The 21,906-nt window shown below is 53.0% G+C and overlaps 1 protein-coding gene across 1 annotated transcript in view; it reads right to left on the reverse strand.

The window, feature by feature from the left end:
* Positions 1-575: 575 nt before the first annotated feature.
* The window catches only part of PKP1 (plakophilin 1), a 47,070-nt gene continuing 25,739 nt past the window's right edge, over positions 576-21,906 (reverse strand). Inside the window, exons 3-14 of the mRNA XM_054523412.2 lie at positions 17,445-17,839; positions 14,214-14,358; positions 13,128-13,335; positions 12,111-12,288; positions 10,528-10,642; positions 8,779-8,934; positions 7,723-7,899; positions 6,333-6,486; positions 5,787-5,973; positions 5,088-5,172; positions 2,058-2,164; positions 576-846 (exon numbers count right to left, since the gene is read on the reverse strand). Of these exons, the coding sequence (XP_054379387.1) occupies positions 2,090-2,164; positions 5,088-5,172; positions 5,787-5,973; positions 6,333-6,486; positions 7,723-7,899; positions 8,779-8,934; positions 10,528-10,642; positions 12,111-12,288; positions 13,128-13,335; positions 14,214-14,358; positions 17,445-17,839 (1,875 nt within the window). The 3' untranslated portion in view covers positions 576-846; positions 2,058-2,089. The remainder of the gene's footprint in view (positions 847-2,057; positions 2,165-5,087; positions 5,173-5,786; positions 5,974-6,332; positions 6,487-7,722; positions 7,900-8,778; positions 8,935-10,527; positions 10,643-12,110; positions 12,289-13,127; positions 13,336-14,213; positions 14,359-17,444; positions 17,840-21,906) is intronic.

A 21,906-nucleotide genomic window follows, 5' to 3' on the forward strand; every position in this document is an offset into this window, starting at 1 on the left:
AAGACCTCTGAATGCAGGGCCTTTGCAGGCTGAGCCTGCTCCGATGGGCACACAGCCCAAGAGGGTGGCAGGCACCATCTTTCAGCTCCTACTCCCCTGAGCAGGTCTCATTTGGCAAAGTGTGCAAGAGTGTCCTGCTGTCCTCTGGAACCCCACACCTGCCCAACCTCAGTCCTTGTGGCGCTGCTGGAGGGGTGGCATTACAGACACACCAGATTTTCCCACGAGATACACCAGACCTCCCTTCCTGGAAAGCAGCCTCGTAAGGGGGGAGGCTGGTCCAGCCCCAGTTACTCCTGCACCCCCGGAGACCGCTGGCAGGAAGCCTGCAGGACTCCTCTGAGGGCCTGACTGCAGTGATGGCCCCCTTGCCCTGGCACCATACATTTCAGGAACTACGAGCAGCTCACCAAAAAGCACATGTTGTCCTTGCCTATGAGTAAGAAACACAGGAGAGTCCTTTTCACCACCTTATGAGCTGCAACAAAATAGCTTACCTAGCTTTTTGCAGTTTGTGGTTATGCTTTAAGACACTCACACACACACATGCGTGCGCACATGCATGCACACACTTACATTATACACATATATATACCATTTCTCAGAGGAAGAAATATTGACATCACATATAAGCCCCTTTAACTCAAGAAAGCTCCCCACCCAACCTCCCTAACCCCCACTGCCTGCCACTTCCCTCAAGGAAAAAAAAAATCTAAAAATATTTCCGTTATCCACAGTTTTTAGGTTTCTTCTCAGTTTCTTGTGAACTTTTCCAAATACTGCACAGGATGGACAGAAAACCCCATCCAGCGAGGCCTGAGGGCTTCTCAGCTGGGTCATATCTTCCTGGAAAAGGAGAAAGTCCTTCAGTTAGTGTTTACAGTGAGATGTTTCCATACCATAAGCCCAGCCTGTACTGCCACCCTCTTCTCACATCGGCCCTCAAGTGTGCCCTGGCCTGAGACTGGATTCAGGGCTGCCCTAGACACATTTATAGGTTGCCCTGTGGATTCAGAAGCTTGTCAGCTTTGTCTGCCACCCTGCCACACTGTCCCTTGCCCACCATGTTCCTCACTAAGCAAGAAGGTGGTGTTCATTAAGGATTTGCCAAACCGAATCTCTTTCCCCTTTTCTGCCTTCAAGTTGTTGCAGCTTGTTTACCAGGAGAGGATATCTGAAGTCTTATTTAACCTTCATCTAGACCAAAGTTACAGTCCTCTCTCCCCACCAGGGATTAGGGTGGGGAGTGCTGAAAGACAGCCTGGCAAAGAGGTCCCCCTTAGCTCAGGAGACCCTGTCTTGATCCCAGGCTATTTGCGGATGGCTTCATGCTGGGCTGCCCCTGAAGCCCCTCTCTAGGGTTGATGACATCTGGCTGGAGTATCTCTATTTGTGATTCTCAGTTTACCTGCATCAGAAACACTTTAGATGCTTGTTTAAAAATAGACTTTCCTGGATCCCACTCCAGGGCTATTGAGTCAGAATAGCTGGGGTTGGGCCAAGTGTGTGCATTTTAGAAAGCAACCCGTATGATTCCAATGAACACTAAGGTTTGCAAGCCTTCGCCATAGGATTGGTTCTGAGTTTTTGGGGCCTAGAATCATCAGCTGGAAATAAGCTGGTCCACATTGGGCATGTGCAGAGACTGGAAAGTGAATTATAAAAGGATAAAAAAGTGAGCTGTGTATGGCCAAGCCCAGAACGACATATTCTAGAACTCTAGTTATCCATATTGTAGAACTCACTGTAGTCCATGTGAAGGGCACCACCTGTGTTGTTCAGTGTACAACCCACACATTTGTACCTAGCAATCCTGCCCAGTTCCTCTGACCCCTCTGAAACTCCCAGGACATTGTACACCCCTAACGTCCTGAGGGTGGGACAACCTACGCCCCCAGCCAAGCAGTCTACACAACTGCTTATGTAGTTCAGAGCCAGGCAAAAGGATGCTTCTGTGTCCCTGGGAGCACAGGTCTAGCCCCTGTCTCTGAGACTGGCTGAGGCTGTTGCAGTGGTCCCAGAGGCATCCCTTGCCCTGAGGGTGGGGCGATTCTTACCTGCAAGCCTAACTTGCTTGGACAGCCTCTTCTTAGAATCGGGAGGTGAAGTTCCTGAGGCTGTTGGCCCCAGCTAAGGTTCCCAGCATGTTCCTATCAAAACCTTGCTGCAAAGGGAGAAACAGCAACCAAATGACACAAAACTGTGTGGGGCTTGCTGTGGGGTCAGACACTGCCCACTGCCCTCCCAGAGCAACCTCGGCTCACACAGCCTCTCTCTTATCACTAAGTACATGTGTCAGGACGAAAGCCGGCCTCGGTAACTGTGCAACAAAACATAATAACTCTCCATGAGTCGGTGAAATGTGTTTGAACTTCCACTGACACATTTGAATTTCCTACTTGCGTTTGCAGAAACCTGAGTCAAGGCATGAGGATTTAGGCTAGTATTATTTTTTAAACAGAGCAACAATCAAAATCAGATTAGAGAAGTTGTCAATTGTTGTTCCCTCTGACCATCTCTATCTTTTCTTTTTTTAAACAATTCTGACAAGAGCTCTTGGGCAGAGAGGACATGCCCAGTGTTTCTCAAGTGCAGGAGCAGGGGGCTGGCACTGGTAAGAAGCTGCTGTGCTAGAAGGTTCTGTTTACTTGTCTATTCTCCACCTCCAGCCCCACTAGCCCCTGAGTGCCTGCTGGATGGAGAGTGAGTCTTGTTCCTGTTATTTCTCCCAGCATACAGCAGGTGCCCAATACATGCTTCCGGGTGAAAGTGGACAGCATGATTTGGATGCAGCAATAGGCCCAGGTGCCCTTGAAAAGAGGGTCCTGCTGCCAGCCCTGAGCTCTGAGAGCCAAGCCAGCCATCACCGACCTGTGGGAACAAGAGGGGAGATGGCAAAGGGGATCCGAAACAGCAGCTCGTTCGAAGCCCTGCTCCTCCTGTCTTTGGGCATGTATTACATGATGCCATTTTTCTTCTACAGATTGGCATGCTCATTCCTGTCGAGCATGGCTCATGCCCCGACTCACTGAATCAAGACAAACTCCTTGGACCCTGATTCCCTATTCAGCAAAATGGACACAAGCCATGTGGTCTGTCTCACCTGTGCTTGTGACAACTCAATGCATGATGGATGTGAAGGCCCTTTGGGAACAGAAGCACCAACTAGATCTTGCCCAGGACGGTTGTCAAGCACAGCTGGAGGGAGGAGTGGAGACTGAATGGGGACACTGGTTCCCAAAGGCATGTGTAGAAGGGAATTCCCACTGAGAGCGATGTCAGTGGATTCTCTGTGTGTCTTAGGCTGGGGGTGGACTCTGTGTTTTGGGGTAAGCTGAATGCTTTGGACCACCATTACACAGCGGGAGGAATCTCTCACCAGTCCTCCTTACCTGCCTCCTCGTCTCCCTTTGTCTATCTGGCAGTTGCCATTTGCCAAGCCCATCTTCACTGCAGTGCTGTTGGAAAGGAGCTCTAGATTGTCACATGGAGAACAAGGGCCACCCTTTGCTGTGACCTTCAGATTTCTCCAATCATCTTTGGACCCCATGCGTTCATGGGTCTCCCTATTGTCCCCTGCCATGCTGGAGGAAGAGCTGTGCTTCCTTCTGCCCCAGGCTGCTCAACCGAACCCCAGGCTTCCCTGTCCTCCATCCCTGTCTTTCTCCCTTCTTTGCCTATTCCCTCTCCTCCCATGCCAGAGATGCTTAAGTCTCCTCTGTCTTTAAACAGGTCTCTTTTTACCCACTCTTTTGCTCCTTTTTCTGCAGGCTAAATTGCAGGGAGCAGCGTCTCCTCTCAGCAACTCCCCATCCATCCCCATCCACTGCCTTGCCCACTGCAGCAGGCCCCATGGGGCTCCCCTTGCTTGGCCAGCAGTGCTCCTGGAGGGCTCCAGAGACTTCTGAAGCACCGGATCCAGGGTCTTTTCCAGTGTCCATCCCCTGGTCCCCTAGGTAGTGCTGGGAACTTCTGCCCTGCCTTCCTTCGAGCTTTCTCTTCTCACCAGGTCTTCAGCCCTTTCTGGCACCCTGCACAGTTCCTCTTGTTCCTGGCCTTTCCTCCTTCTTGTCCTCAGCAGATGGTCTTCATATTTCTGCCCTGTCCTTCAAGACTTTTCCATACACATGCAACCCATTGTGGTCTTGCCTGTTCTCATGGCTTCACCTGCCTGAACAAAGCTCCACTCTGTGTGGTAGCTCTGGCCCCTCTGCCAGGGCCCACACCACCTCCAGCCTGGACTCCCATCCAAGTCTTCCAAACTCACCCTCTCCAAATTGGGACCCCTCTTACTCCCACCTAAAAGCCTTCTCAGCCTCTCACCATCTGATCTGTCTTTGTGAATGTAACCATAGTCTCCAAGCTAAGAGCTCCAGCCTAATCAGCCCCACTGCTCCGTTTCTTCTGCCTCCTGTCCTTTATGTCCATGCTCATCACTGAGGAATGGGAAAGAAGGAGCCATGTGAAGATGTCATACAACAAGACCTTGTACCCTAGAGGACTCTGTACCTGGCTAGGTGCGGAGGGGTGGGGGACAGAGAGGAGGCCAAGGTCACCACAGGACAAGGACAGCAGCCTCCAGGCTTCTCAGCCCACCCTGCCTTGCTCACAGGGTGAGCTTTGGTGCTGCTTTGATCATGAGACCCTCTATTCAAAACTTTGAATGACTCCCCAGTGCCAAAGGTACAAGTCCAAGCTCTTCAGTCTGAAATTAGAAGGGTTTTGTAACCTAGCCCAAACCTACTTTTCTGGCTGGAGCGCACCCCATGCCCTCAAAAGACTTGTATGCTTTTTGTCCACTCTGCTTTTCAGTTTGCTCCTAAAGGATCCCACCCCAGGCCTCTCACACATTTCCTTGATTTCCTCTGCCCTCCATGTTCTCAGCACCCCTTGCAGATCTCAGAGCCCAGAGACTTGATCAGAATGTTTATCACATTCATTTTCACGTAGACGCTGTCTTTGTTTCTCAGACTGTCCCGAAGGGCAGGGGCGTTTCTCTAGTGCCCAGCCCAGAGCCCAGCATATGCCAGGCCCTCTGCTCATGAGCAGGAAGAACCTCAGAAAAGGATGATGTCCTGGGCTCTTACCTGTCTGAGGACACCCTGCAGTTCCTTGCTGGACCACATGTCAGACAGGAGAAGCCGGGCAGCTTCTGCGGCCTTGGGTGAGGCACTGGGCAGGTGAGAAGTGCATTTGTGAGATGAGATTCCAGGAGGTGTGAGAAGGAACACCCTCTTCCCTCCCACCCCCACTGCCAGGGCCTGGACACAAGGGAGGCCTCAGGTGTGCAAAAGAGAGGAGCCCCATTGGGGTGTGGTGAGCCTGGTCACCCTACACAGTGGGCACAACCCCATGCCCCTGCCCACCTAGAGCACCCCAGGACTCTCCTCAGGGGCCATGAGGTGGCAGTGCTCTTCCACTCCAGTCCCCAGCCTTGTCCAGGGAAGAGGGAGCCCCACAGAGCAGGATAAAGTCCCTATTCAGCTGGACCTGCTGCCCCATGCCTCCTGCTGGCCCTCTGAGGACTTTGTGCCCCCGAGTTCCCCAGCCAGGAAGTGTGTTGCCTCTTCCCTCCGTGCAGCCCTGGGGCCTGGATGCTGGACCCTTCTCTCCACGCGCTCTCGGCTTCTGGAACTTCTCCTCCATTCAAGCCTCCCCCGTCCCTGGCTCCCCCTGCCCTGGGTGCTTCCCCTGCTCCATGGAGAGCTGCGGGACCGCTTCCTGCTGTGCAGGGTGAGGAGGGGCTCTGATTGGGGTGCAGCCCGTGGGAGCACCCCCCCGCCCACCTGCTGCGGCACAGGTTGATGATGTTGTTGAGCATGCTGCTGGAGAAGTACTGCTTGGCCAGCTGTGGCTGAGAGGCCATCAGGTTCCTCACGGTGTAGCAGGCCGAGGACAAGATGTCTTCGGAGTTGCTGGTATTGCCAGTGTGGCTGGTGAGGAGCCTGGTCACCTCTGGGAACACCTGGTTCCCTGGGAGAGGAAGGAGTTGGGGCACAGGGTCAGGATGACTGGGGAAGGAAGGGCTGAGAGGTTCCATCTGGGGCCACACTCTTGGATAGCCTTCTGCCAGGCTCCGAGCCAGGTGGCCCTCAGGGCTTCCTGGCAGCTCCAACTCAGGGCTCAGAGACCCAGATAGGACTTTTGCAGATCTGCTCCCAGCCCTCAGGTGACAGGCTCCCCCCTCCTGTCTCCACACCTGTCTTTGGCCAGCTTCCTTTCCTGGAATGCTCATCCCAGGGAATGGCTTAAAGGATGACCTTCAAGCAGGCTTGAATTGTAGGGAGCCTGCCATGTCTCAGCTAGAGGGGGAGGAGAGAGAGGGACCTTACCCATCACTCTGTGCAGCAGAGGGTGGCGGGACATGTTGCTCAGGAGGGAGGCTCCGGACCGCACCACATCAGAGTTGCCAGATTGCAGGAGGCGGGCAATTTGTGGCAGGCCCTTTTCCTTCAGCCCAATCAACTGGCTCATGCCACTGGACATCTAAGAGAGAAGGAGTAGATGACGAGCTAGCCTGTGTCTTCCCAGGCACCATGGCAGGCAGAAAGGGGCAAGGAGCCCCAAGGGCAGACATCCCAGAACCCTTTCTCTTTCACATTGGAAGCACTAGCTCACATGTGGGCAACTACAGAAACCTAGGCTAACATGCATCTCCCCTTTCCCAGCCTTAATCTCGTCTCCTGGATCAGCCTGCAGCCCAGACGGGTGGAGAGAGGGAAGTCTCATTTCCCCTACTCATAGTGACCCAGAGTCAGCTTCTAGAGTAACCCAAGTGTCCAATTCCGCTCTCTCACCCCACTGTCTCAGCGCTGCCCCCATTACATCTCCCCACACTATCTGCCCATGTGAAACTATATGGTCAAGGGTATTTGTCAATTAAACATCTGGCCATCTTCTTCCAATTTTCCTACCTCTTTAGAATCCAACACATATGTGTTGAGGGCTTGCCTGAGAAAAGAGGGCTAAGAAAGGGTCTGGGCCCACATGGAGAGAGAACTGGGGTCCCCTAGAGGTAGGCCAGTTCGCCCAGGCCTCTAAGCAACATAGCCATCCTGGGTGTAACAAGTCTAGGTAGGTTTGGCGTTCTCAGAACTGCCCAGCCTCACTCCTCACAGCCAGGGAAGTTCTCTGCCCTCGGTCTACTCTAGTGCTGCTGCTGCTCGGTTCCCTTGCCCTAAGTAAAGCTGAAGAACAGTTGGCCGCCTGGCCCATGTCAACTCTTCTTGATTGCAACGGGTTTCCTCTGGCTCTGCCCCATACCACTGTGCCCTCCAAGCTACATACATTTGGCCTCAACGTCTGCACAGATTCTGTCACATCTTCTCTGGACCTGCTTGGACCCCAAACCCTCTTTTTCCACCTTTGTCAATTCAACAAATGGGAAACTCCTTTTGCCAAACACCTTCTCCACCCCATTCTCTGACCTCAAGCAGAGCCCAGGAGGCCAGCCGGAGACCGGGAACCATGTGGCCAAGGGGATTGTGTGGGCATGGACAGAATCCAGCATCAGTGGGCCCACCCACTCTGCACCCCCCAGCAGCTCCTAAAGGGCAGGGGTGTTTCCCCAGTGCCCAGCCCGGAGCCCAGCATATGCCAGGCACTCTGCTCATGGGAGGCTTTGAAGTCAGAGGACAGGTTGGGGGGAAAAGGAGGGAGCAGAGCCTGGATGGTGGCTGGAGGATGGGGCTATTGCAGTAGAAAAGGTACAGTCCCACTCACCAGCCCCTTGCTGGCCGTCAGGTTCTGCAGGGCACCCGCACAGGCCTCCAGGGTGGCATCTTTCTTGCTCTTGCCCATGAGGTTAAGGTAGGTGCGGATGGCATCAGAATGGTACAACCAGCCACTGCCCTTGGGGTTGGTCTCTTCCTCAGGCAGGGGGCAGTCGTAGTTGTTGTTCTGAGGATAAAGAGCCGTTCAGGGGGTCAGTGGGGAGCCTCGTGAGAGGACACAACCCAGGCATTCTGTCCCCATCCCCCTAGTCTGAGGGTCGTGGTTCCAGATAGGGCGAGCTGAGGAAGTGCCTGAGGAAGCAGGGAGCCTAGGACAGCCCCGCTGCACCCCTTTCCTCTATGCACTGCAGCAGCTCCATGGGATGCAGAAATGGGCCATGGTCCCCCAGACTGTCCCAGGATGTGGGTGAAGAGAGCATCCTGGCATCTTGGGAGCTGTGTTCCAGGGCAGCCTTTGCCCAAACCTTCCAGATATGTGGGGCTGCTTTGGGCTCTCCCATCATGATGCTTCCTCCTCTTCCAGACTCAGACAGTAGGTTTGACCCACCCTGGGCCAACGAGGGTAGTCCGAGACCTGGATTCCACAGCTGGTCCCAGTGAAGGAGGCCTGACAACCCATCCCTGGTAGGCTTCTGCTTCTGGGGAAATCTGGGAGGGCTCAGGAGATGGTGGGAACCAAGGCCAGAAAGGGTGAGAGTTCTGGCTTTCCTCAGATCCTCAAGGGGAAGGGAGAAGATGAGGGAGACTTGACTCGTTATACAGGAAGAAAGATCAAGGCCTGCAAACAGAGGGCTGGAGTTTTTGACCTCTAAGGTGGTCTGAGCCCCTACAGTTCCAAGAACAGATTCCCTCTTGTGCAAGATGAATGGCCTCTACCCAGCTCCCGGAGTGCACCCTGAGCCCCAGGCCAAGGTGTCAGCATGGGCCTGTCCCTTAGGGCTGGCTTCAGGCTCAAGGAGGGCCCAGAGGAAAGGGCAGATGAGGCAGTGGCTCCTGGTGGGGTGCTTGATGGGGCAGGCCCCAGCCCTGCTGATGCTGTACTCACCATCATCTTGTCGCTCTTGTTGCTGAAGCAGCCAGTGGAGGACTTCTCGGTGTAGGCGTTGCGGGTGTTATACTCCAGCTGGCGGTAGCGGGTGGGCACCTCGGCATCCAGGCGGTAGGAGAGGTTGTGCAGAACACACATGCAGTTTTCCACAGACTGGGGACCAAGGAGAGGCATGGGCCTGAGCCTCTGCCCAGCCCGACAGGCTCCTGGCCTACCACCTACCCTAGCTAATAAGAGAGCAGAGGCACCTGGGCTGCATCGGGAAAGATGAGCGCAGGCACCACCACACTCTCAGCCTGGGAAGTCTTCCAGGGCCACCTCTGGGACCTGAGTTTGAATCGGTCATTTCCTGGCTGCATGAACTTGACTGGCCTCACTTCTCTGGGCCTCAGCTATCTCAACTGTAAAATGGGACTACAATTGTCCACTTCACTAGGCTACTTGGAAGATGATACAGAGAAAGCACTTATCACAGGGCCTAGTGTGTGGTAGGACTGCTATGGACAACATGCCAATGGGCAGACTGGGATATTGAAGAATGTGTCTTTTTTTCCCAGAACAAACTCCTCCAGAAGAAGCCCCATGCCTGTAGATTCCAAAGCCATCTAGTGCCCCCATCATTCCTTCTTCCTGTGGCCAGTCCTTAGCTGTCAATGTCAGCGGTGCTAAGTCCACACAAAACACAGCAACACCTGGAGCCCAGGGCTTCATCTTGGCAGCTGGGCCCAGATCTTTGTCAATCTCCTTTGGCAAACCTTCAGGACTAGGGTCTGGGGGCAGCAGATTTACGCTCCTAATGATGTTTGGCCCTTGCTGGGGTCTAAGGGAATCTGACTTCCAGGGCTTGGGGTTACACAGGTGTTGGGGATATTGCTCCCAGAGCAGAAAAGCATCTTGCCCTTTGGAAGCAGGCTGAGCAGCCCAGCGACAAGGCTCTCCTCTGCGACCCTGCTGCTGCTTCCAGTGGAGGGAGCAGGAGATAAAATCCCTCCTCACAGCAACTGCGCTGAGAACCCAGGTGCTGTGATGTCAGCCAGTTCCCTGGCGATCTGGAGCCTGCTGGACCTCACTATCTCCTGAGTCACTGTCCTGCCATGGTGGGAACATCTCAGCCTTCTGTTTATCTGCCCTCCACGACTTTTTTTCTTTCTGTTTGTCTGTGCTGTGTGTCCAGAAGTCCAGAGAGGGCAGCAAGGTGACTCTGCCAATGGCTTTTCTGGGAGGCAATGGGAAGATAGCAGTGGCAGAAGAAGCCTCATCTCACGGGGGACACTAAGCCCTGGGGGCACCAGTATGGATTCCTCTGGGCTGTGGGGCAGGGCTTGGGACCACAGGACAGGCCTCGGCACCACCAATGAAGCACAGCCGGCAGATGCTCGCTGGGAGCTTCCTCTGTGCCAGGCCCTCTTCGTGTTTTGCTTATTAACTAATCAAGCCTTTCAGACAACCCTTGAGGTTGATATGATTATGACCATTTCCATTAGAGTGAAGAGTGAACCGGGGAACAGAGAGATTAGGGAAGCAGCTGCATCTACTCTGCTTCTAAGTGAGGGAGAGAGGATTTGCATGGGCACGCTGTCCCCAGAGCCCACCCCTGTAGCCACCACTGGGCCCTGCATCCAGATGCCTCTTCTACCACCCCTGACTCTGTGCTCCTGTCTTGTCACTTGGCCAGGCCTCAAAGGTGCCCAGAAAATGTAGGGGGCTGGGCCTGGGGGTCGGGGTGCCACCAGGGGATGCACTCACCTTGTCGTCACAGCGGCTGGCCGCTACACAGTTCTGGACATAGGCTATGAGGGAATCGATGAGCCCTGAGTAGTTACGCATGGTCTGGCGGCCTGCATCAGCTGAGCTTAGGTTCCTGGGGGAGAGAACAGAGGGTGGGAGAGGGCAGAGAAAGGGGGAAGAGAGAACGGGGAAGGTGGGGACAAGAGAGTGTGGTGGGGGACAGGCAGGAGAGAGAACAGGCAGGAGAGGGGAGGGCAGAGAGGAGACGACGGGGTGGAGATTGGAAGTTGTGGTAGAAGGAAGGAAGGAAAAGAGGAAAGGGAGGAAAGGAATGAAGAGAGGAAAAGATGAAAAAGGAAGGAAAGAGAAACCATTTAGCCAATTCCGCCTGGCCCTGGCTGAGGCTGAAATGAAGTCTCATTTGCACTCAGTTCTTCTCCTCCTTCACTCTGCCCAGTAACTTTATAACTGGCAATGGCTCCATGTGGCAATGGTCCCTCTGCAGCTGCAACCCAAGGCTCACACCCTGCTACTAGTGGCCCTTTGTGGAACAAGAGCCAGAAGCTCCAGCATGCCCAGTCTCTTTCTGTGGGGCAGGAAGAAGCCCTGTTGATGCTGGATTAGAAGTGGAGCTGGGGGTGGCCGGGCTGGGCACCAGAAGCTCCCTCTCCATCCAAGCTGTGTTCTGCCCCTAGCAGTAGGCTCACTCCCAAGCAATCTGGGCTCATCCCCAAGCAATATGGGTTCATCAGCCTGGTGCAGGTGGGGTGTGGCTGCTGTTGCTACCAGTAGCACATCAACTCCATAAAACTCTTAATTACCCTCACTTTTCATCTCCCCAGCCTCTCTGCTTCCTGGAGGCTGCTACCGGAGGCTGGCAGGGAGAAACACAAGTTGAGACACAGAGGCACATGCCAGCTGCACCCACCACTCTGGGGGGATTCTCAGGAGTTGGGAAAGACAAACCCCATTAAAGCAAGACAAACCCCATTAAAGACCCTAAAAGGGATCCTGCTCCAGGGTTCCAAGCCTTGTACCAGCCGCCCCTCCACACCCACCCCTTTCGCCAGCTTGTAAACCTCTGCTTCTAGAACAAGCCCTCCTACTAGCCCCACAGGGGCTTTGCCACACCCTGGTATGGAACTTAGGCAACTTTGGGCAAAGCAGTGCCATCTTCATGCCAATGAACATGGCAAACGGTTTTAACACCACAGCTGGGAAGTGACTCATTAGCAACCCATCGGTAGACTTTTGTCTAAAAGAACACTCTTCAAGATAGCACAAGAAATGCATTTTTTCATGGGGTGGAGGAGGGAAATGGTTGAACCAGTTTGGATATTCAGATCCAGGCATTTCCATGCTCAGATTCCTGACTAATGTCCGCTGCATTCTCTCAAAGGGGATGGTAGGGTCCTGGGCCTTATCCAGATCCAGGGAAGTTAGGAAGGCCTGAGTCCCTGTGTCTTGGAGCCTGCCCACAAAAGCGAGTGCCGAGTTGTCTGTTATGTTCTATGCACTGGCTGGATGTTGGCTGAGATGGGGATGCCTGGGGAAGGGCCCAAGGCTGGGACAAAAAGACCCCATGTGTCCTCTTCTCTCACCTCAAGCAGCCTGTGGCATTGAAGAAGACCTCAGGGTCCACCACTTCCCGGGACATGTTGCTATTGCCATCGCACCAGCCAGAGAAGGGAATGATGACGCGGTCGGCCAGAACAGGCAGGGCATCAGCAATGAGCTCCTCCTTCAGCTCGTCAGTGGAAGACAGGTTCCAGAGCAGCCCTGGGGGTCAGAGACCATCAACCCAATTTGTGCCAGGCTCAGGATGCCCTAGGGACTGAGGTAACAGCCCCAGCCTGGACTCTAGCAAATGGGCCCTACTGAAATGTCACCTTCCAGGTAGCCCTGGTCTATAGAACCTATTGTCTGTCTGTGTCATGAGGCTATTTCTCAATGCCCCAACCAGACTGAAGGTTCCTTGAGGGGAGGGAATGTCTCAGAGTTCTCTGTCTAGGCCAAAATTACGCATGTGGAAAGTGATCAAAAAACGTTTGATTGATCAGTGGTTTTTAGTATACATTTTAGCACTTGAAATCTTCTAACGCTGTCTCTTTTCCATCTAAAAGTTATGCCAGAAATACTTATTAGTTGTTACTCTGTACATGGTCTGATCTTCCCAGTCCAATTCTAGGTCTTCACAGTGACCTCTTCCTCTTGTGCCCCCCACCTTGAGTGCCTACCATATTTCTTGAACACAGGGTAGGTGCTTAAGACCTGTTAACCCCTTCTCCCCTCAGTCTTACTCTCTTTCCATCACCTGGGAATCCCAGGGCTTGTGGAATATGGATCTTGCCTGGACATCAGCCTTCCTCCTTTTGCTCTTTAACCTCAAAAAGATGGTGACCCCTTGTGTGTGTGCACACCACCCAAGGTCACCCTCTGGACACCCCTAATTGGGCCAAGGCCAGTGTCACTAATCTCACAGGATATTAGCCCCGGGCCAAATCTGCACAGCTGTGTCTTGGCCCAGCCTGGAGAGACAGGCTTGCACCCCAGCCTGGGGCCATAGCCGGTGGCCTTGCACAGCCCTCAGGCTGGCTCTCGGTGGCGTAGTGTCCTACCAGTCAGCTGCTTTTGGATCTCGGCGTTCCCGGTTCTCCTCAGGAGGCTGACTGCCTCGCGAATCCCATTCTGCCTCCGGGTCTCCAGCTTGTTGGTGGTGCTCCTGAACACCAGGTTGCGCAGGGCCCCTGCCGCAGCCTGCTGGACGTTCTGGTTGGGGCTGCGGAGGAGGTCCACCAGCTTGCAGATGCCTCCCAGCTGATAGACCTGCCAGGAAAGAGTTGCCACACTGCCTGGTCAAGGGAGATGAGGCTGATCTAGTTATTCTCTACTCAAAGCTGATTTTTTTTTTTTCAGACCAAAAAATCTATCAGTTCGGAAATATTCAAGTCAACCAAAATAAATAAGCAGTGTGAGGTCATGATAACTGACCCAGACCCGGAGGTGAAAGACCTGGATTCAGATCCTAGCTCCCATATCCTAGCTCCCATATCCTAGCTGGGAGACCCTCAGCTAGGGTCCCTCCTCTTTCCTGAGTCCTGCTTTCTTCCTCTGGAGAATGATGGTGAGGACCTGATAAGAAAGTGGATGTAAATACATTTCAAAACCCTAAAGCAGAACACAGACATAGAAATGGATACAAACTTATCCGGGACTCTGGAAAACACATTTCTGACACTACATCCTTGGGCTGAACTGAAGAGCCCTGTAGTGTCCTTCCTGCCAGCAAAGATTTGGAGGCATCAACAGGCCTGTTTTCTACCGTAAGATGCCTGGAGAGAGAAGGGGAGTGGGAGAGAGGAAGCAGGTGGGAGGGCAGGAGTTGAGAGGTGAGGAGCAGTCATGTTCTTTAGTGGGATTTGAGAAAGGGGGTTTCTGTTGAACCCGTGGCTGGCATTGAAGTGTCTCTTCCATGACCAATGGAGGAATTGTACCTGCCTAATGTGCACTTAAACAGAGGGCTTTGCTCTGCAGAAAGTTAAGATGCCCAGCTCTAACCTTGGGCAATGTGAAGGCCCCTGGCAGCTGGGCAAGGCAAGAGAAGCCAACTGCAGATGCCCCCACCCATCTCTAAAAGTGGAGTCAGGCTGACACACCCAGGCCCTGCACAGGCCCACCAAGGAGGAAGGTATGCAGCCAGCTACCTGTTGCTTGGCAGATTCATCCTGGAAGCAGGTATGCTGGATGTAATAGGCCCCAATGGCCTGGTACTTCTCGTCCTGGGAGCTCAGGTACTGCACAGCCTTGGGGATGGTCAGCCCACTGCACTCGATGTCCTCACTGCAGATCCTGTGAAGAATGGGCAGTGGGGGTGGTTACGGGGTGGGCTGGGAGCCCTGCTGAGGGGGCTCAGAATTCCTCCCGGCACACTAAGCTGCCACAGCCTCATCTGCCCTCTGGAGAGCCAGAACAAGGCAGCCCAGGCCCACTTGGAGAATACCCCTGGGAATGGCTCCTCTCCTCCAGAGGAGGGAAGGCTAAACCCACTGGATTTGCCCCATGTGAGAATAGTGAGCCCCTGGTCACAGTTAATGTCCAAGCAGGTATGTTATCTCTGCACTGAGGAAAAACTCCTCCCTATTCCCTGAGGGGAAGCTTCCCACCTACCTTGCCTTCTCTCTTGCTTGTGTCTGGTATTAGGAAAATGGAAGACAATGGCCATGATCCCATCCATCCATCCATCCACCCATCCATCCACCCATCCATCCATCCATCTGTCCAACCTTCCATCCATCCATCCATCCATCCATCCATCCATCCATCTGTCCGTCCATCCATCCATCCATCCATCTGTCCATCCATCCATCCATCCATCCGTCCGTCCATCCATCCGTCAATCCATCCGTCCATCCGTCTGTCCGTCCATCCGTCCATCCATGCATCCATCCACCCATTTATCCATCCATCTATCCATCCCCAAGTCCAGCTGGCTCTTACACAAAAATTTTCACATCTAGCCTTTCTTCCCATTCTTATAGCCACCAATTTCCTGATCTTGATCACTTTAATGGCACCAAGGGGCTTCCATATTTGGCTTTCTTCCTCAAGTTCCCCCATCTAAAATTTCATACCCTTTTTACTAGATAAGTGGTTCTAAAACCCTGTTCACTGTGTTGTTCTCTAGCTCAGAAACCATCAGCGGCTTCTCCATACTTCAGGTTCAAGTTTAAACAGCTTCGCCTGATATCCAAGGGCAGGTATTAGGTTGAATCATAGGAAATGTCTGTAGTCAACCTTTTTTGAGCCTAAAACCAGAAATTTCATACGGTTTAACCTAATAACCCGGCTCCACTATGAACATTCCCCAGCCCCTATCCAGGGTCTGCTCCAGCAAGACTGTCCCCTTCACTGTACCCTGGCCAGGTCTCAGGCATGCCTCAAGGCACACCACTGGCCCTGCTGACGCCCCACATCTGTGAAGCCTTCCTAGGAAAGGGAAACCTCTCTTCTAAGAACCTCTCCAACTCCCCTGGTGTAGAGTCACAGGGTGGTGACTGGCTGTGTCCAGCATTCAAAGAGGGAGCCCTCTCCTCATGCTTTGACATACCTGGTGGTCAATAAATACTCATGGTTTTAGCTATAGCAGCCTAACTTCATTTCAAGGAAAACCACCCGAGGTGCAGAGCTCTTTGGCACTGGGTTAGTAGTACTGCTGCCTGCATTGAGAGAATGTCACCCTGCATTCATCAGTAAAATGTCACCCCAAAATGGCTTGACACTCGTCCCTTCCATATCTCACCTAGAACCTCCACTCAGGGCCTCTGGTTGGGGCAATGAGCTGAAGCCAGAGGCTGCCCTGATCAGCCTCCAAGACAGAGAGGTTTCTTAGTTCTTCTCCAGATCATCCTAAATACGCCTTACAGCCATCAGGGAGTTTGGAAAGGTCTAGCTCTGTAATGGGGTTCTGCTTATTTTCAGAACAGTGTGGTACCAGTAGGGAAGAGCACAGGATGGAGAGCCAGCTGTGTGGCCTTGGACAAACTACTTAACATATCTGTGCCTTGTTTTCTCCTCAGGAATACTCATGCCTGCCTGGTGGTGGGTGTGAGGATTAAAGATGAAGAATGCAAAGCTCCTGAGGCTCTCAGAAAAGGAGTTAATTGTGTAGCCCCAGAACAGCTCTGGGTTGTCCCTATCATGGCTGTGTCTCCCGCACTTGTCAAAGAGCCTGACATGTAGTAGATGCTCAGCAAACATTTGCCAAATAAATAAATAACAATGAGCAGTAGGTGGTGATGAAGGACAGTTCAAAGGTTCAGGAGCCCCCAGCCCTGAAGGGCAGGCTCAGTGTCACTCACGACACCTCTGTGTCTATGGCTTCTAATGGGGCACCCCATTTGGTCTCCTTTGTTCCCTCTGGGTGATGGCCTTCAACATCTATGCACAGGAGTTGTGCTCTGTTCTGTAGCACTAGATCATGAAGCCCCATGAAGTCCCTCAGGGTTTTTTTGTTGTTGTTGTTGTTGTTTGTTTGTTTGAGACAGGGTCTCCTCTGTTGCCCAGGCTGGAGTGCAGTGACACTATCTCAGCTCACTGCAACCTCCACCTCCCGGGCTTAAGTGATTCTCTTGCCTCAGCCTTCTGAGTAGCTGGGACTACAGGCGCCCGCCACCATGCTTGGCTAATTTTTGTATTTTTTTGTAGAGACAGGGTTTCACCATGTTGTTCAGGCTGGTCTCAAACTCCTGAGCTCAAGCGCCCTCTACCCCCTCCTGCCTCGGCCTCCCAAAGTGCTGGGATTACAGGCGTGAGCCACCACACCCAGGCCATGTCCCTCAGTTTTTATGTCTATTTGTCCTATTTGTCCTTTGGATTTACCTGTCTTATAACATAACCTGAAACCCATTCTATTCCCATCGTCCACACCGGGGCATATTCCTTTGCTCTTTCAGAACATGGATAGAGATTTACATGCCTAAGATCAGAGGTTCTCAAACTAGTGTAAATCAGAATCACTGAAGGGCTTGTTAAAATATGCATTGCTGGGCCCCTCTCCCAGTGTTTCTGAGACAATAGGTCTGGGTGGGTCCCCAGATGAGCATTTCTAACAAATTCCTGGGTGATGCTGATGTTGCTGGTTGGAGGAACACACTTTGAGAACAATTAGCCTCCTTCTGTTCATAAACTGTGACCTTTAAAACCTACACAGTCAATGTCTGTTTCACCTTCACACTAAGAACTTCTTGAGGTCAAGGGCCCATTGGGCCAGGTTCTCCCCATTAGGGAGTCCATCACACCAGGGACAATGAACTCCCCAGGGACAGAAGCTATGTCTCTCCTGTCATCCCAGGAGCCCTTTGCAGGGTGCAGTCAGGCTAAGGGTGTGTCTTCCCACTGGCCCTCCTGGCTCCCCAACCCAGCCCAGCAGCACTCACTTGGAGCTGGCCCTAGAGTGGCCAAAGGACAGGTCCTTGTTGCAGGAGATGGGCGGGATATACACAGGGTCCTGCTTGGAGGAACAAGAGGGCGGGCGCACAGGGCACTTCTTTATGGCCTTCTGACCACTGCAGGTGCTGTAAAAGCTGTAGCGGTTTTGGGTGGTCTTCTGGCCCTTGCTGCCCAGCGTGCCCTTGCGCAGGGTGCCCCGTGGGTCACAGTAGAGGTCGGGCTCACTGCGGCTCGCCTTGATTTTCTGCATGAAGCAGATGTCGCTGCCTGCGCCGGTGGTGTTACAGCTGCCCCGGGGGTAGTGCCGGCTCCAGTTCTCCATCTGGCTGTAGGAGCTGAAGCGCCTGTTGTCAGGCTCCCGCTTGAGGGTTCCATTGTAGATCTGGCCAAGGAAAGGGAGAAAAGCTCAGTCAGGGTTCCTAAATGGGGGTCCTGGATCCAGCAGGGCATGAGATACAGCCCTCCCCAGCCCCCATAATAATGCTCACAGAATCCCAGAATGTTTGGCGTGGAAGGAACCTGAGCCATCATCTGATATATTACTTTTCTAACTGCAGGCTGTGACCCATTATGGATTATAAAATCAATTTAGAAGACTGTGGCCATCATTTTTAAAAAGATGGAATAGAATAATATATCCTGGAATATAAAATATCAGAGTGCAGTGCAGGTAGTAAAGTCACACATTATTTTGTGAAACAGTGTATGGGTACTGGGTTGCAACATACGTGACATACCTAAAGGAGCTACCAGGTATCATAAGAGGGAGGATGAACCCAGGAAGCAAAGACAGCCCAGGAAAGGTGTACGCACCAGTATCAGAGCCCCATGCTAGTCTCACCCCACAGACACAGAACAGGTCTAAATATGTCTCAGAAAAGTGGAGGAGCATGGTCTGCCCAGATGGGGCACTTCAAGTGAAGCCAGGATTTATGACGAATGGTGCAGGGTTTCTTTACGTGGGTGCTGTCAGCACCTGAGGCAGAACAATTCTTTGCATTTATTACTGTGAATTGCTGTCAAAAAAGTTTGACAACCCCTGATCTGGTCCCACATGGTACAGTCCAGGAGGGGGAGTTGGAGGCCCAGAGAAGAGTGACCTTCTAGTAGTCACTCGGTGAGGAAAGGACAAAACCCGGACTTGAGCCTGGGTCTCCAAGCCCTATGCCATTCCCAGACACCAGCAGCTTCTCACACAGCCAGCCTTCTTTGGCCCCTTATACTCAGCACACAGAAACTTCTATTCTGATCAGGACTGTTTTCTACTGTTCTTTTCTGCTAAACTCTTCATTTTGCCTCCCCTCTTCCAGGGCAAGAAGCAAAGGGTAACAGGTCACCTCAAAGGCCAAAGAGGGACAATATTCCTGCTCCCTGGGCCCTTTTACAAGGGACTGTGAGCCAGAGGCCTGCGTGCACACATGGAGGCAGGCCTGGGGCTGCAGGGTAGGGTGGAGGGAGGGCCTCCTGGGCTTTGTTGTCAGGCTGGCAATGGGGAGAAGCTGGGCAGAGGCTCAATCCAGCACAAAAACATGCAACAGACAATGAGGTGCCTCATGGGCTCTGTGTGAGCCCAAGTGGGGAGTCGGCCTCCTTGGGAGGGGCCTGTGAGGTTGGAGACTTGGTGGGAATTAGCTCTGGAACAGAACTGTCTGAGGAGGACTTTCCCAGGAGCTCACAAGCTGGTGGGTCTGGCCTGCTCCAACTTGTTCTCAGAGTAGAGGATCAACATCGAGTATGATAAAAAACATCTCCACACAGGTGCTGACTTGGGACTCACCTTTGCTGGGATGGGCCAGGGCCAAACCCAGCAACCTAGGGCCTGCCCGCCCACCCCTGCCCCTCCCTGAGAGAGAGAGAGAGAGAGAGAGAGAGAGAGAGAGAGAGAGACAGAGAGAGTATGTGTGTGTAGGGGAGGTCGTTAGGCAACGGGGTAATTCCCTTCTGCACCAAATCTAGCCACACAAGGCTAGGGAGGGGCTGGCACTCGACTTGGTCCTTTTTCATCTCTGCGGGGAGTCATAGACAGCAGGAAACTCCCATGGTTTGAACTCCCAGAAAGACTGGGTGTCAAACCACCAGTCAGAAGTTGCATCCAAAACTCAGAAGCCACAGACTGTTAACCTTGGCAATAGCCTGCTCGTCCCCTTCATCCACACACCCAGCTGTGCACTCAGGCAGGCACAATTTTCTTCCCCAAACTGGGTCAAACCAGCCTACCCCAAAGAGAATTGGTGTCTGGTTGTTGGGAGAGGCATAGATGGACAATCACAAGGCATGGGGAGAGGAGCTGGGTAATTTTCTGAGCATCTGGGTATGGAATGCGTGTCCTGCAGATTACAGGCAAAATATGCCATGAAAGCCTTTACAAATGGCCACACCCTCCATTCTCCTCTCAGGGGAAGGAAGGTGGCAGATGACAACATGGAGGGGGAAACCCAGCATTGCCAAAGGGCAAAGAGCCAGCTAAGCCTTAAGTGGAAATGCAACAAGGAGCACCCTTGTTCTCCATAAAAAACACGCCTGGACGTCATCTCAGATACCTGATGAGAAGCCCAAACACTCATCCTGGCCCAAAACCAGCAAAGATGTGATCATGCTGATTGAGCCTCTCAGAGGCTTTGGGCTTTGCTTTCCTGTGCTGGGAAAAGGAGCAGCTGGCAGCCTTGCCAAGTCTCAGCAAGGGTGGGCTGCCCACAGGGAATGGGCATTGGTTGCACCCGCAGGGGAGCGGGTAAGGTGGGCAAGGCAGAGACGTCCCCGTGGGACTGCATTTCCCAGCCTCCCACCATCATCCACACCCCAGTGGCATCACTCATTCCTGGGAACCCCATCCCAGCTCCTAGTGTCATGGTGCTGGTGGGCTGTGCTGCCTGAGGACAGCTGGGTATGACTCTCTCCCATCATCATGGCCCTTTGCTGTCACTTTGACAAGCAGGAGTAAAGCCTCCTCTCAGTTAGACCCCATCCTCCCCAAGTACCATGAGGGGGCCTGGATTCCCTCCAAGGCACGAGGAGGTGAACTGCCACCAACTCTCCCTGCACAAATGGCCTGGGACCTGGATGAAGCCTGCAGCCTTGAAGGCTGAAATGGCAGCAACTGCCTGGGAATCCAGGTGCTTCCTCCAGCTCACTGGGCTGAGACCTACAAAGTGGAGGAAGACCCAAGGTCAAGAACACAGACTCTGGAGCCAGCCTGCCCTGGCCTTGTCAGTTGCCCAATGGGTGGCCTTGGGCAATTACTTAAGCCCAATGTGCCTCAGTTTTTCCATCTGTAAAGCTAGTATAATTATACTCAACATAGAGGATTGTTGGGAGAATCCAATGAACTAATGTTAGTAAAGCACTCAGGACAGTCCACGACATGAGTGTTTGCTCGGTAGGGACATCGTAGCCCTCTGACTCTTAGATTGGGCACAGGCTGGCTGCCTTAGGACTTGGCTCCTAAAGGAGAGATTTTATGTCACCCGTGACATACCTAAATGAGATACCAGGTGTCATAAGAGGGAGGATGAACCCAGGAAGCCAAGACAGCCCAGGAAAGGTGTATGTACCAGTATCAGAGCCCCATGCTAGTCTCACCCCACAGACAGAGAACAGATCTAAATATGTCTCAGAAAAATGGAGGAGCATGGTCTGCCCAGATGGGGCACTTCGAGTGAAGCCAGGCTTTATGACGAATGGTGCAGTGTTTCTTTATGTGGGTGCTGTCGGCACCTGAGGCAGAACAATTCTTTGTATAGGCTGTCCCAAGAATGGCAGGATGTTTAGTGCCCCAACCTCCAGGTTCTAAATGCCAGTAATGCCTCACAGTCATTGCAAAATGTCCCCACACATTTCCAAACACTGTCTTCCAGGTCCCGAGAGAGCAGCTGCAGCCAGAAGAGGATGCACGGGCAGTGCACGTGTGCCCACTGCAGGTGGGAGAGCTTCACCGCCAATGCCGGCTCTCCCAGCCACACCCCCACACTCAGATAGCAATCTGCTGGCAGAGTCTAGCTGTTTGAATACAAAGGACAGTGACACACACACAACCTCTTGTCTGGTTATCCCATGGATCAGAACATTCCAGAGGCTGGAAACTCAATTTCCTGGGAGCAAAGTTGGTCACTCTGCCAGACAGCAGGCTAGACTGGACAGCCAGACAGAAATCCAGAGCGTTCCAAGAGACATGTTTCTTCACTTGGGAGACCAGTAGGGCTTTTGAGGGGTCCCACAGTCCGAGGTGAGCCAGGAAAAGCTGCTTTTAGCTAGGAGCCCCCCAGCCAGTCCCCGCTTTGCCGCCTGCTTGTGTAATTCCCCTTCTCCCCTTCCTTCTTGGAGAAGTGGGGTGTTTTAACCCCACACTGAAAGCTCCCCTCTATTCCTGTCCCTCATTAAGTCAGGAAGCTCTCAGAGACCAACCCCTCCTTTATAGGCAAGGAGACAGTCTCAGTGAAGCAATACAAGCCC

Source organism: Pongo abelii, chromosome 1 (assembly GCF_028885655.2).
Source record: "Pongo abelii isolate AG06213 chromosome 1, NHGRI_mPonAbe1-v2.0_pri, whole genome shotgun sequence".
Lineage (NCBI taxonomy): Eukaryota > Metazoa > Chordata > Mammalia > Primates > Hominidae > Pongo > Pongo abelii.